The sequence below is a fragment of the Molossus molossus genome, unplaced genomic scaffold, assembly GCF_014108415.1.
Source record: "Molossus molossus isolate mMolMol1 unplaced genomic scaffold, mMolMol1.p scaffold_m16_p_2, whole genome shotgun sequence".
Lineage (NCBI taxonomy): Eukaryota > Metazoa > Chordata > Mammalia > Chiroptera > Molossidae > Molossus > Molossus molossus.
Genome location: NW_023425355.1, coordinates 62,686,691 through 62,701,525, shown reverse-complemented (window position 1 = coordinate 62,701,525; position 14,835 = coordinate 62,686,691). Strand labels below are relative to the sequence as shown.

At 40.6% G+C, this 14,835-nt stretch overlaps 1 protein-coding gene across 1 annotated transcript in view; it reads right to left on the bottom strand.

Annotated features, from left to right (window-relative positions):
• Positions 1-13,431, bottom strand: part of OCRL (OCRL inositol polyphosphate-5-phosphatase) — a 75,652-nt gene extending 62,221 nt beyond the window's left edge. Inside the window, exons 1-4 of the mRNA XM_036270070.1 lie at positions 13,427-13,431; positions 12,457-12,543; positions 7,279-7,358; positions 4,647-4,685 (exon numbers count right to left, since the gene is read on the bottom strand). Coding sequence (XP_036125963.1) covers positions 4,647-4,685; positions 7,279-7,358; positions 12,457-12,543; positions 13,427-13,431 — 211 coding nt within the window. The remainder of the gene's footprint in view (positions 1-4,646; positions 4,686-7,278; positions 7,359-12,456; positions 12,544-13,426) is intronic.
• Between the last annotated feature and the right edge of the window lie 1,404 nt (positions 13,432-14,835).

The following is a 14,835-nucleotide window of genomic DNA, read 5'->3' as shown; positions in this document are numbered from 1 at the left end:
TTACCAGAGGCACTTTGAGAAAATACTGACACTTGGGCCCCACTCCAGGCCAATAAAATTGAATCTCTGGGGCTAAAGCCCAAGCACTGGTAGTTTTTAAATTACTCCCTGAGTGATTCTATGTGCATCCAGATTGAAAATCAGAGTCACCTGCAAACTGGCCAGTTCCTGAGAGCAGCACTCCCCTATAGCCTTCTGAAATGGAGGCTGTTTGTAGCATCCCACACCCTTTGTAATTTAAGATTGGTGTCCTTATTTGTCCTAAGGCCATCTCCAGGCCATTTGCTCTCCTCCCTCAAGAAAAATCCTGTCTCATTTGAGGCTCACTCATTGGGCTATCTCAGCATCTTCCCTTCCTTCCTCCATCAGATCATTTACCATCTTCCCAGAAATTTCTGAATCCATGGTTCAATACTTGACTCATAAAACATCCTCTCCACTCAAACCCCTGCCTTAATTTTGGGTCCTTTCAAAATTAGCACAGAAAATCCAGCCAATGTCTTCAACTTCTTTTCCAATGACCTTGCCCCTCCACTTCGGCCACCTACTCCTTCAGTTTCTACTGGGACTCCCTCAGTTATACCCTGGACCTTTTATTTATTTTTTTATCCTCACCCGAGGATATTTTTTCATTTTTTGTTCAGATAGAGTGGGAGGGAAGGAGGGAGGGAGAGGGAAAGAGGGAGGGAGGGAGAGAGGGAGAGAGGGAAAGAGAGGGAGGGAGGGAGGGAGAGAGGGGGAGAGAGAGAGACAGAGAGAGACAGAGAGAGAGAAACATCAACGTGAAAGGGACACATCTGGGGACAAAATGCAACTGAGGTATGTGCTCTTAGTGGGAACCGAACCCAGGTCTCTCTGGACCACAAGCCGACACTCTAACTGCTGAGCCAAACTGGCCAGGGCTACCCTGGACCTTTTCATCATAGAAACACCATCACCTCATACATCTCTAATTCAAATATCTTACTCTGACCTCTTATTCCTTCTAGCTTACTTGTTCATACAGGAACCTCCAGCCCACTGATCCCTGCACTTTCTCAGCACCCACTTACTCACTCCCTTCTGCTTTCACTTCCCTTTTCACGAAACAGATGCCATCATTATGCTCTGTTCCAAAAGCCCAGAACTTCCTTTCCATTCTGTTCTTCCACAGTACTTACCTGGCTAACATCCAACCCTCAGAAATCCAACTATCTTCTCTTTACTTATACCTGAGCAACCAGAGGGACAGACAGACACACACACACACACACACACACACATACACACACCATTATAAATTGACTGATAACCTCAACTGGGCATTCTATGATAGGGAGCAATCTAAGTTTCCGTAGTCAACTAGTCTCCTACTACCATCTAGAACAACTATTTCACAGTTTTTCATTTATCCTCAATCTTTGCATCCCCCTCTTCTCAAGCACTGTCATTTCAAGCTGATTGCATCATCTCATACTTCAGAGAAAATGGAAGCCATCACATGGAAACCTACCTGTATTTGTACTCATCTTCTCCTTTCCCTTCTGATACAAGGAAGAAAAGTCCACCTTTTCTTTGAATTACAAACCCTTTGATTCTCACAGGAATATTACACTCAATCATTTCCTGATACCTCCCCCATCCCAATATTTTTAACCAGTCCCTTTCATAATTCCCCAACATTAAATTAGACCATGTTTTAAATCCTCCCCGTTTTAAAAACAAACAACCTTCCTGGACCCCATATTTCCCTCCAACTCTAGTCCATATCTATATTCCCCTCCACAGTCAAGATCCTTCAAAAAAACAAAGTTGCTACTTGCTCATCTCCCATTTCTCTCTTTAATTCACTCCAATATGACTTTGGTTCCCACCACCCCTATGAAATGGATTTGTTAAGGTCACCAATAACCTCCATATTGCTAAATCCAATGGGCACTCTTCAGTTACCTCATTTGATCTATTAGTAGAAATCAACAGTTGACCACTCCTTGAAATAATCTCTTCCAAAGGCTCTGACATCCTATTTATCTAGTTTATCTCTCTCTCTGGTCACTTGTTTTCAGTGTCCTTTGAGGTATCACCTTCTCTGTCTAACCTTTAAAAAGTAGAGTCCCTGTATGCATGACCAATGAACACAGACAACAAAGCTGGGGATGGGGTGGGGGGGGAAGGGTGTCAATGGGGGAAAAATGAGAAACATCTGTAACAAAAACAAATTAATAAATAAGTAAAAAAGTAGAGTTCCTTAGAGTTAAATCCTAAATCTTTTTCTCATTCTGTAACAGCATTGTCATTGGACTTACTGTGATGAAGGGCATGTTCTATAACTGCACTGTCCAATATGGTAACCAATGCCCAACCACATGTGGCTAATGAGCACTTAAATGTGACTAGTGCAATGGAAGAACTGAATTTCTAATTAATTTAAATAGGCACATGTAACTACAGGCTACTATACAGTACACACACACACACACACACACATATTTACACTAACAAACCCAGGTCCTCTTCCTACAACATGCTGTGTGATCTAAAGTTTATGTATGAAACCCAAGGATCAAGATAAAATTTTATTTCAGTGCAAATATTACTAAATGGGTAGAAATAACAAATAATTTTATTCAAATGGTTACTTAACTACTTTCTCTCTATGATCCAGTAACTTGAACTCTGGACAGAGACAGACACATGGCTAATTTCCATGCAGAAGAGGCCAGCAAAACTAACGCCACAGACTTGGTTTTTATAAGAGAAAAGACACAGTTCAGTTTAACTTTTCAGTTTTCAATGAAATACCTATTTCCACACTAAGAACAGGACATTTCAGTATCGTCTTTCAGCAGCAATGTCAGTCACTGCTGAACTACCTTTGCTCCTTTCTTTAGTGTTCTTTTTACCTTCTTTCTAAGCACAGGAAGACATAGATATTAAGCTATTTGCTCCCTTGGATACCTGCAGTAGAAGTCAGAAGCTGAGTTTACTTAGCTTTTCAGGATTAGTCCTTAAGACTTCCAAAATTCATGACCAAAGAAAAGAACAATAAAAACCAAACCAGAAAAAGCTCACCTAAAGTATTCAATGCAAATTAATGGTGCCAAGGACAGGGACTGTGTGTCTAAACAAAAGTGTGTACAATCCACAGCCCCAAGATAAGAGCCAAGCCCCACTCATCCAAGGACTCGAACAAGAGATAAGGCAACCAGTTTGATTCAGATTCATGTGGTCACACATTCTTTTCCACAGCAACCAAACAATGTCCATTTTCTCCTCCCCATATCACAGTACAATTAGGTAAGCAAAGAACAGCTTGCACAGAAAGTCAATGATGATTTGCTTCAAACAGATGCAAATGAAAGAATGAAAACAGGGAGAAGACGATGTTCTTTCTAATAAATGGATGCCTTGAGGGGATGAGGCTTAAATAAAGCCCAAAATTATTTTAAGATAAAAAGGTATGCCTGGTACAAGAGAAACTCTAACATCCCAAAGTAATATAACAAGGGCAACATTATGATTTAACACGCAAAAACAATAAATGATTTAAAAAAGCTTAAAGCATAACAGCAGTTAAAAAAAACAAAAGTCCTGGCCAGATGGTTGGTTGGAGAACTATCCGGTACACCAAAAGGTGGTGGATTCCTAGTCACAGCACATACCTAGGTTGTGGGTTCAATCCCCAGTAGGAGTGTATATGAGAGGCAACTGATCAATGTTTCTCTCCCACATTGATGTTTGTCTCTTTCTTTTTTTATTATTATTTTTTTAATCCTCATCCGAGGACATTTTTCCATTTTTTGTACAGACAGAGTGGGAGGGAGAGAGAGGAAGAGAGAGAGAGGGAAACATCGACGTGACAGGGACACATCGAGTGGCTGCCACCTGCACGACCAACCAGGGCCGGGGACAAACTGCAACCGAGGTACATACCCTTAGCGGGAACCGATCCCGGGTCTCTCCGGACCGCAGGTGGACGCTCTAACCGCTGAGCCAAACCGGCCAGGGCGATGTGTGTCTCTTTCTCTCCCTCCTTCCCTTTCTCTCTCTCTAAAAATCAATAAACATATCCTTCGGTGATGATTTAAAAAAACCCTCATAAACCTTATGTGCTTTTAAACATTTTCTGGCCCTTCCTATAATTATCAATTCCATAGCAATGATTTAACTGATAGCAATAATACTGGTAGCTCAAAGAAGTTCAGCATTAGAGAAGCAGATCATACTTTCAACTTTTTAAAAAATATGTTTTTACTAATTTTTTTAGAGAGGAAGGGAGAGAGAGAAACATTGATGAGAGAAACATGGATCAGTTGCCTCTTGCACACCTCCTACTGGGGATCAAGCCTGCAACCTAGGCATGTACCCTGACAGGGAACTGAACCAGGACCTCTCAGGCCATGGGCTGATGCTCAATCCACTGAACCACACCAGCTGAGCATATTTTCAACTTTTTAAAAGATTCTTGCCAGCCACCTGCTTCTTCTTAAGCTTAGCCTAAATGTTTTTGGGAAACAATGCTAATCTGTATGGCTGTCTGAAGAAAATGGCGAATATAGGATAAGATGGTAAAACAAAAAATGTGGCAAAAAGGTGTCTTAAATATACTGGGTATTCAAGTAAATGTTTGTTGAATGAAAATCAACTCCATTCAGAAAGATACTCACTGTTTGAAGCTATATCAATCAAAAGATTTTCTTCTGCTTCTAAGGGAAAAAAAGAACAGGATCAGAGAAGAGAATATCAGTGATTATAACCAAAAGAAGTATATGCCTAACTAAATAACTGCTTCTCTCAATCACCACTCCTGGTCTTAGAATACATTTTTTTAAAATCCTTTGCTTTTTTGTGTAGAATTTTAAAAAGGGATTTTAATAGCACTAGATACTAAAGATTATGAGCAACTCAAGTAAAAGATAAATGAACTGAACAAGTAACCAAATGGAATGTCTCAAAGCAAATCAAGGAATTACAATAGTAGGGAACATAACATGTTAATTCAAGTGAAGATGAGTTTAAATCCCCCCCAACTATAACATACAAATTTTATATAACCAGCGGCATTTAGATAATTTTTGTAAAAAGCCAGGAAAGTGACCCCAAAAGCCCAGAGGTGAATTACTTTAACTCAGATCTAATCTCTGAAAATTTCCCAGTGATCCCATTACCTCCACCCCTGCCCCATTTAGAAACAGAGAGTACCCAAAGTTCTTTACCTTCAGGCTACAACTAATACCTGTGGGTCTAAGGCCTCCCACACCCAAAAAGGAAGTATAAGTTGGGGCAAAGCACAGTCTCCAAGTTCAGAGTTCTCTTTTCTCTCCATGGCTCTCCTGGACTTCCTTTCTTACCTTTGGTGTCTAGACTCAACCTACCTCTTTTTTCTCTCTGACTTCCCTGGATTTGGCCAACAGTACCTGCCAGACCTTTCTGGCTAGTTGCACTCTGGGTACTGACTCCTTGGGATTAGCCTGGACCTACTGTGCTCAGATGGCGTAGTCTCAGCCTTTTCTAGTTCCTTCACAAGCCTGGATTGTATATTTGGCTCCATTATTCAGGCACAACAGAAGCAACTGGTAAGGAACTAAATTGTCTAATATTAGAAAACAGTCTCAATATTCTCACTAGCATGATGAAACAAGGGACGATAGGGCATAGCTATTATATATTTACCACTGTTCTTCAGTAGCTTTAATTCTTTAAAACCTGAGTATTTATACTTTTCAAAATAGAAGCAAAGGTCATGAAACAGAAAACATGAAAACTTGAGGTAACTGTTTCTTTTGTTATGGGGAACTACTGTGTGTGCACACACATATTTTCCTAGATTCCAACCTAACACTCTGCTCTGTATTTATTAAAAACAACACTAAGAGAAACAGAGTTAAAGAGACTAGAAGTAGTACAAAAAGGTATAGAGTTAATAGGATACTAATCTAAAGCCATGTTCTTTGGCTTTTTTCCTTAAAGGGCTGGGTATGTAACAAAGGTAACTTATACCATGGAAAGTGAAGTGACTACAGCAACTTGCATGGCATGCAGGTGCCTTATTAAACGTCTCTCTCACACAGTGCAAGCTAAATGGTTATGGCTTCATTCTCCTCTACAATGTGGACACCAGTCATTGCAGGTATTTTAAATTCTCAATACATGCTGTCATAAAAAGTCGTACCCACTTAGTACTTCTACTTACAAGAATAAATCCTAAGGAAATAAGAGATGTGTAGGAAGATTTATGTACAGAGATGTTCATCATATTACTATCTATACTAGCAGAAAATAACCCAAATGTCAAATGCAGGGAAATAATTACATTATAGGCCATTCATAAAACAGAAGAGTATATGGCTATTAATGAAATGGAAAAGCACTCATAATATGATGGCATTCGGAACAGACCATATATAGTTTGAGTCCCACCTACTCTAAAAGTTACATGTAGAAAAAGGGGAAATGTTACATGTTTATCTCTGAAGGATGAGAATTTGCTTTGCTTTATACTTTTCTGTTCTTTCCAAACTTTTTGTAGTATATATTACTTTTGTGATCAAAAAAGTTTAACGTAGTTTAAGAAAGAATCCATGCAAGGAAGAATTCAAGTTTTCCAAGGAGATACAGCTGATACCGAATGCTTCTGCCCGATAAAGCCAATGGACCCACTGGAAACATAATGCATTTGTTCTCTAGTAATCAGTTTCCTTTCGAGTGCAATGTGAGATGACAGAAGCAAAATCTCCTACACAAACCTCCCAATTTTTTTTATTCTCATTGTAGCAGTTGAAACAGGATATTCTGTTCTCTGTCCCTAAATTTGAGAGCAGGAAGACAAATATATCCTCCCCCGAGTTGATTTTCTTATGCTTCACCAATGTCAAGGTATACTGCCAAGTGATTTCATTTCAAATAGTGAAGGGATCAAGTGCTGAATGTGTGTAAAACCAAGCAACCTTGATATTTTACAATGAGCAGTTTGTCAGTTAACCCAAGAATGTCACTTAAATCCACATAGGGGTCTGTCAGCATAAAAGACTACCTATGTAGGTAACAGACTACATACATTTCTAACTCCTAGCCAAAGAAGCAGGTGAGAATACATACATATGTTTTCCTTCTTTCCCCCCAATATAACCCTTTAGCTCTCTTAGTTAAAGCATTTATCACGTTCTCAATAGATTTATGCAATGAGTACTATGTTTAATTTTACATACAGTAACAAATCGAAATATGTATGGTACTACACAAGGCAATAATGACTATGGAAAAACATTATAAAACTAGCTAAGCAATTAAAGCTAGTACCTTGAACACATCTAAAGTGGCTATTTATAGGAATGATATCTTGAACATGCTGTTCCTTCCCGTGCAACTGGATTATTAACCTAGGAAACAGAAGAATGCATCAACAAATAGCTACTGAAAAATCCAAACATTTAACAAAATACACTGCTGTGTTGTTACATATATCTAGTCTGTATTGATTAGGCTTGCTGTATCTTGTTCCCTGGATCTGAGCATCATGACAGCTAGATTCTGTTCCAGGTCTAAAAGGATATAGGTGGTGATCAATATTTGAATACTCATACTGTTCTACACCATTAAGAACATAGAATAATAGTCTATGTCCTAAAAACAGTTTACAATCTTAAGAGCATGAATTACAGCACATATACCTTCAGAGTATGCATACCAGAGTGAAGAACTAATAAGTATGTGTAAACTCCCTGAGGGCAGGGACTATAGTTGTCTTTTTACCATAGTATTTCTAGCACTTAGCACAGTGCCTGGCACATAGCAATTGCTCAAGTTTGTTGAATGAATGAATTAGAAATTTCATAAATTAGATTTCCAATTATATCTCCATGGCTTTTTACAAAGAATGGTTCTATCTCTTTAGTCAAGTATACAAGTTCTTAGAAGAGTAAGAGGAGATGCCCAGCCAGCTGGATTGGTCAAAATAACCCCAGTGACCAACAAAGTAGCAGATATCACCAGACTGCCTTTATATCCCTTGTGTTTTTACTCTGGTTTCCAACTTCATTCTGGTAGTTCTAGGTAAACATGACTGAAAAACTTGCCCCCCCTCCCAGTATAAAATATGAGACTTCTAAATTCCTATGTACTCCTAAAATATTACTTTTCATTGACTACTTATGCATTATAACCTAGAATCAAGGTAAAACCTACTGATAAATGGCACATTCCTGCTTCCCCCCAATCCAGCATTCTTCAGGTGGTTCTTGTTTTGCCAAGAACACTCCTCTTCCTGAGACCCACCTCAAATATCACCTCCTGTGTGAAGCTTCCCCTATTATCCCCAAGCAGAGCCAGAAGCCTCGTCTTCTTTGCATGTCCCTGTAATAGAGTACTTACATGCTCCATTATAATTACATTTATTTCATAAACTGATGTGAGCTCCTTGAAAGCAAAGACCCTATTGTATTCACTTTTGTCTCATGCCTAATACATAAATATTGGTTGAATAAACAAACTAGATTAAGCTATAAATAGAGATGCACTTCTAAATATAACTATTTAACATCTGATATTGAAAATGTTATTGTTTTGAAGGGTTTGATTCCTATTTTGTTATCTTTTGGGGAGCTTGTTGTTTTAGCTTTATGAATTTTTTCAAAAGTGTTAACTTTTAAGGAGTTAACCTGGGGAAAGAAATTGGTTAGACAGAACTAAGGGAAATAAACCAAGAGAAAGAATGCTGTTTTTCTGTTCTGATCCTAATTTGCAAAAGTTTGAATTTTAACGGGACTAGAGGAATACAGGACTCTTTCAACCTGCAAAGTTCATGAGTCGAGCAGAGAGTCCTATAAACCCAGATGGAGACCAGAAACTTGATAAAAGCTGACACAGCAAGGATCAAGGAAGAAGAACTTACTTTGAGGAAAAGGAACACATACCAATATAATCTTAAAGTAAATAGACTAGAAATAGTGTTAAACATTAGCAGTAAAGCTCCAAATGAAATGTATTGTTAAAAACTATCACAAAACAGGCAACATGGATGGGCCTTGAAGGCATTATGTTAAGCAAAATAAATCAGAGCAAGACAAATATTGCATGATCTCAAAAACAAACATAAAACAAACTCATAGAGAACAGGTTGGTGGTCCCCAGAGGTGGAGGGCAGGAAATGGGCAAAATGGGCAAAGGCAGTACAAAGGCACAAAAATCCTGTTATAAAATAAGTAAGTCATGGGGTTGTATGTTACATCCCCATAACTTATTTTTAAAAATAGTAACTATGTGTGGTTATCATTTTTTTAAAAATCCTCACCCGAGGATATTTTTCCAATTATCTTCACATAGAGTTGGTGGGGGGAGAAACACTGATGTGAGAGAGACACATCAACTGGCTGCCTACCGCACAACCCAGACCAGGGCCAGGGACCTAATTGCAACCGAGGTTACGTGCCCTTGATCAGGATCGAACCAGCGACTCCTTGGTCCTCGGGCCGACACTCTAACCGCTGAGCAAACTGTCCAGGGCATGTGGTGATCATTTCTCAACACATACAAATATTGAATCTTTTTTGTACACCTGGAACTCATATAATTTTGTATGTCAATTATATCTCAGTAAAAGAGAAAAAAAAAGCAAACCCCCATCAAAAAAAGCCTGTCAGAAAGCAAAGATAAACTAGGAATTTAAGTCAATTCCGCAAAAATTTACTGAATTATCTGTGTTAGTCACTAAATACATTGTAGCAAGAAAGTAGGACTAAGAATAATCATAAAAATGCTACCTAACCATTTCTTCTAGAACAGAAAGATGAAAATTAATAGGTACATGGCAAAACAATGGAAATCGGAATTTGGCAGTTGTCAAACAGAACAGAGTGACAAACTGTAAATGTGGATTTAGCATTATCCCTAGGAAATACTTGATTTGTTCAAGGAAGGTTAAAAATGAAACAACAGGTTGCATCATAATCTATTTTCCTTGAACAAATGTTAGTGTTTGATTCTGTTTCCAAAAAACTTATTTTTAACAGTAATGTTAGTCTTTCATGTAAATTTCTCCATGGTCAATAGCTGTAACTACAGAACTAAAGGTTAAAATAGACTGACAAACTTCAGATTAGGGGGGTGGGGGGTGGATGAGATGAACCAAAGAACTTATATGCATGTATGCATAACCAATGGACATAGACAATAATGCTGGGGGTGTGGGGGGGAGGTATCTAGGGGAAAAAGGAGAAATATCTGTAACAAAAATAAATTAATCAAATTGGGGAAAAAATAAAATAGGCTTCAAGTTCTAGGATAGTAAGGCCCCAAGTAAAAAAGTTCTGGATACCCAATTCAGAGAAAGAACCCAATAGGTAAGAATTTGAGGATTATAGATGGCATGATAGTATTACGTGTCTCTAATAAATGATTTCTAAATAAACTTCTCTGACAGTATAATTGTGAGATATGTTACATGGATTTAAATCTTTTTTTTTTGTATCCTCACCCGAGGATATTTTTTCATTTTTTGTTCAGGTAGAGTGGGAGGGAGAGAGAGGAACAGAGAGAGAGAGAGAGAGAAACATCGATGTGAAAGGAACACATCGAGTGGCTGCCACCTGCACGACTGACCAGGGCCGGGGACAAACTGCAACCGAGGCATGTGCCCTTAGCAGGAAACGAACCCGGGTCTCTCTGGACCACAGGCCGACGCTCTAACCGCTGAGCCAAACCGGCCAGGGCTGGATTTAAATCTTGACTGTTCAACATCCTAACTGAGAGCAAGTGACTTAACTTCTCTGTGCTCCAGCTTTTCTATCTATAAGAAGGATGATGATGAAAATATTACTATTTCACAGTACTGCTCACATGGGGGTTAAATGAACTAATTCATGAAAAGTACTTAGAAGAGAACCTGGCACAGATCAAGCCTTTAAGTGTCAGGTGTTGCTTTACCCCCATAACTTATACAGATATGGAACACAATAATTTGATTTTATGTGGGAAAGACACAAATAGTCAGGAGAGCTACCACTGCCAACTTTAAAAGTTCTTCTAGTACAAGAGCTCAGAGTAAGACATTTATCTCAAGGCCAGCTGTTAACTCCCTTATTAGCTGAATAGAGTTCCAAACCCACAAAACCAAGGGACCAGATCCTGGACTGTGATGATCTCAACAATATAGCAATTTTATTTAATCCTCATAAATTTGTTTTTATGTAAGAGAAAACCAAGGCACAAAAAATTTACTGATTTGCCCAAGGGTCACATTTCTCCACCCTTTTCTAGTCTTTGAAGTGGCAGTGGTGGTCCACATTTCAATTCACATTTCTGTTAAACTGACTTTTATTAAATTGGTCTTCCAGGATTTGATGTAATCTGGGAAAAATAATATGAGCTGCCTACATCAACAGAACTGACCAATAGGACCTAGGGAAGAGCTACTTCATGGAACTAGTGATATGCAGTTAGGGTGGCACCAAGTCTCAGAAAACGGCAGTGGGGATTTCTTCTGTATACTTAGACAGCATAGATACAGACTAGTCTGGACAATCTAAAAACAGGGACTGGACTCAGAAAAAAAAATTTTAAGCAAAATTCAATGTTGGGCAAGGGCAGGATTTAAATGATCAACAATTTTAAAACTCTACTGTCAAGAAACCTGTGACCAAGAGAGATGGCTTGAGCACACAGGGATAGGGACCTATGAAATGTAATGGTCACCATGGATACTTTTAAGAGGAGGCATTAGTGGCAAGGGAGTGAAATCAGCAGCTATAGTGATAGCTTATCAAAATAATCTTTTGATCCATCAGTCAACAGTGTTTACTGAGCTCCTATATGCATGGCAGAGTGGCAGGTAACACACTGATAAAATGTCGTGTCATTTATATTTCTGCACATTTCATTACTTTTTCTAACAGTCAACTCCATAAATGAGACAGTTACTGGGCGACACTAAACCATTACTGAATTATTGAATATGCCTTCTAGCAAGTGGACTAAGGGGGTGAGGAGACTGGAGGAACCAGTTGAGTGGGCTTAAAAAAAGGCACTTCTGTCAAGGTTAACAATGAAGCGATTCTATAGCACTTTTACTTTTGGTAAACCACTTTCACATTTATTATTCTTTTCAGTTCCAACTCCAAAGGCAGTAAGGTAAGCAATTAATGTTTTTATTTAACTGATGAGGGCACTAAGACTCAGAACGCTTTAGTGACTTGTCCATGGTTACACAACACATGTCATGTCAGTTGCAGGGGCAGGAACTAAGAACCCAGGCTTCCTGCTTCCCTGCCCATTGAATCCTTCCACTGAACCACACTGCCAGGAGCAATCCAGCGGCTTGGAAGTTGGGGACAAAGCCCAAGGACTGAGCACTCGCACTTCACACCTGGCCCTGAATCTGTTGCCCAAGCGGCGTCAGTGGGAGGAGGGTGTTTGGCTCCTCTGGTTTGGGGTCGGGAGATAATGGCAGGCTACCCGCCTCTGCGTGAATCAGGTGTTACTTACTCATATTGCCCGTTCCTCTGGGCTAGGGTCAGGGCGCAGGGCTCCCGGAGAGGACCCTTCGTCTCCATACCCTCAACAGTATGTGGACTTCAGTCAAGGGTCTGCACTAGAAACGCGGCCAGGGACGGATAGCGCGGGGGTGGAAGAAGACGGCCGTCACTCTGCCCATCCGCCCCTGACAGAGGCAAAGCCTGCTCCCGGCCTCTCCACCGCTAGGCCCGGCCCTGGGCCCGACCGTTCCCGCTCGCCGCCTCAGCCGCGGTCCGCAGTCCCTCCGACCCCCACCCCGCCCGGCGCGGCCTCCCCTCCCCCTTCTCTCTGGCGGATACTGCGAGGGGCTGGGCTCCGACTGGAAGCGGCGGCTCCATCCGGGCGGCCTCAGGACTGGGCCGGACTGCGGACTGCAGACGGATCCGACGACACTGCCTCCCGCGTCCTCCCACCCACACGCCTCAGCTGCGCGTCGTTCTAGGGAAAGCTCCACGCCGCGCGCCGGGAGCCGAGAACCAAGAGCCTGATCCGAGAGAGAGCGGCGACTCGCGTCCCCGCCAGTTTTCCAGGCCGCCACAGAGCCCGCCCCCTGCGGCCAACCTGCGGAACTGCAGCAAGACACCCGACGGACCGGGGCGTCTCCACCATGTCCAGCGAAGAATTCCTTTTAAATGCTGCCCTTGACACCATAATAGTTCTGGGGACTTTTAAGATCGCCACAGAAACAAAATATAGTCATACCTATGAGGGAACTCAAAGGTGTTGGACCAACAGGACCCACATCATCCATTCAAAATATCCTTATTACAGTGCCCGGTGCTGATTATCCTCTCTCAGATGTTCCTTCCTCCCCTTCCTCTTATTCCTTTCACCCCCCTATATAGGAAAAATCTCAAAAGCTCAGACCTTTGTGCCCCTTCCAGGTCACCTCTATGCAGGCAACGACCAAATATATATCCCTATCCCTTGCCTAATATACCCCATTGTTACCACAAAACCGAGTAACAAAACTAACTCATAATTTCACTCAGCCACCAGGCTTGAACTTCAAAGCCATATGCTTTCTTCCCCTCTCCTCATTTCTCTGTATCCAATCAGTCAACAAACCTTGTTAACATTTCCTTTGGAATTACTTTTAGACCCCGTGGTTGCTCTCTATTCGAACCACCATCACTTTATTGTAAACCCTGTCCTTGACCATTTTACTCTGTTGACAGTCATAGAATATTATTCCCAGAGAAATGTTTCAATTGTTATTCATTTGTTCAAGAACCTACAATAGGACTATATAACAAGACTGATTTTAAACCTACAGTAATTTAGCCCTGGCCGGTTTGGCTCAGCGGTTAGAGCGTCGGCCTGCGGTCTAGAGAGACCAGAGTTCGGTTCCCGCTAAGGGCATGTACCTCCGTTGCAGTTTGTCCCCGGCCCTGGTTGGTCGTGCGGGTGGCAGCCACTCGATGTGTCCCTTTCGCATCGACGTTTCTCTCTCTCTCGTCCTCTCTCTCCCTCCCACTCTATCTGAACAAAAAATGGAAAACTGTCCTCGGGTGAGGATTAAAAAAAAATAATAATAATAAATAAACCTACAGTAATTTAGACAGTGTGGTATAGAGGTAGACAGACCAGTGGAACAGAATACAGAGCTCCAATACAGATCACACATATATGGAACTTGATACGCAGCATGTGACATTTGAAATCAGTGGGGCAAAATGGATCATCTACTAAATGGTGCTGGGACTACTGATCATCCAGATGGAAAATTATAAAATTAGATCCCTACCTCACACCACAGAAGGGAAAAATCAATTCCAGATGGATTAAAGATCTAAATGTGAAAAGCAGATCTTAAAACTTTCAGAAGAAAATAGGAGAATATCTTTATGACCTCGGAATAAGGAATGAGAATGATTACTTAAGATACTAAAAAGCACAAACAATATGGAAATTGACTGACACATTTAACTATATTACACTTCAAAAAGTATGTACTCCAAGACAACATAAACAAGTTCAAAGACAAGCCATGGACTGGGAGAAGATATTTTCAATACATATAACTGACAAATGTAGAACCTATGAGGTTCTACATTTCCAGCTATTATCAACTCTCTGACTTCCCCTTCCACCATTCTCTCCAACTCACTCTGCTTAGATTCACTGTTCCTTGCTATTCCTAGGACTTGCCAGACACACTGTTGCCTCAGGGCCTTTGCACTTGCTGTTTATCCTGCCTGCACTTTCACTTCCTTCAGGTCTTTGCTTAAATGTCACTTTCTCAGTGAGGCCTTTCTAGACAACTTTATTTAAAATTAAAGTTCAATAATCTCCTTTCTCAATCTCATACACACATGCTACCTATCCTTCTTCCCTATTTATTGTTCT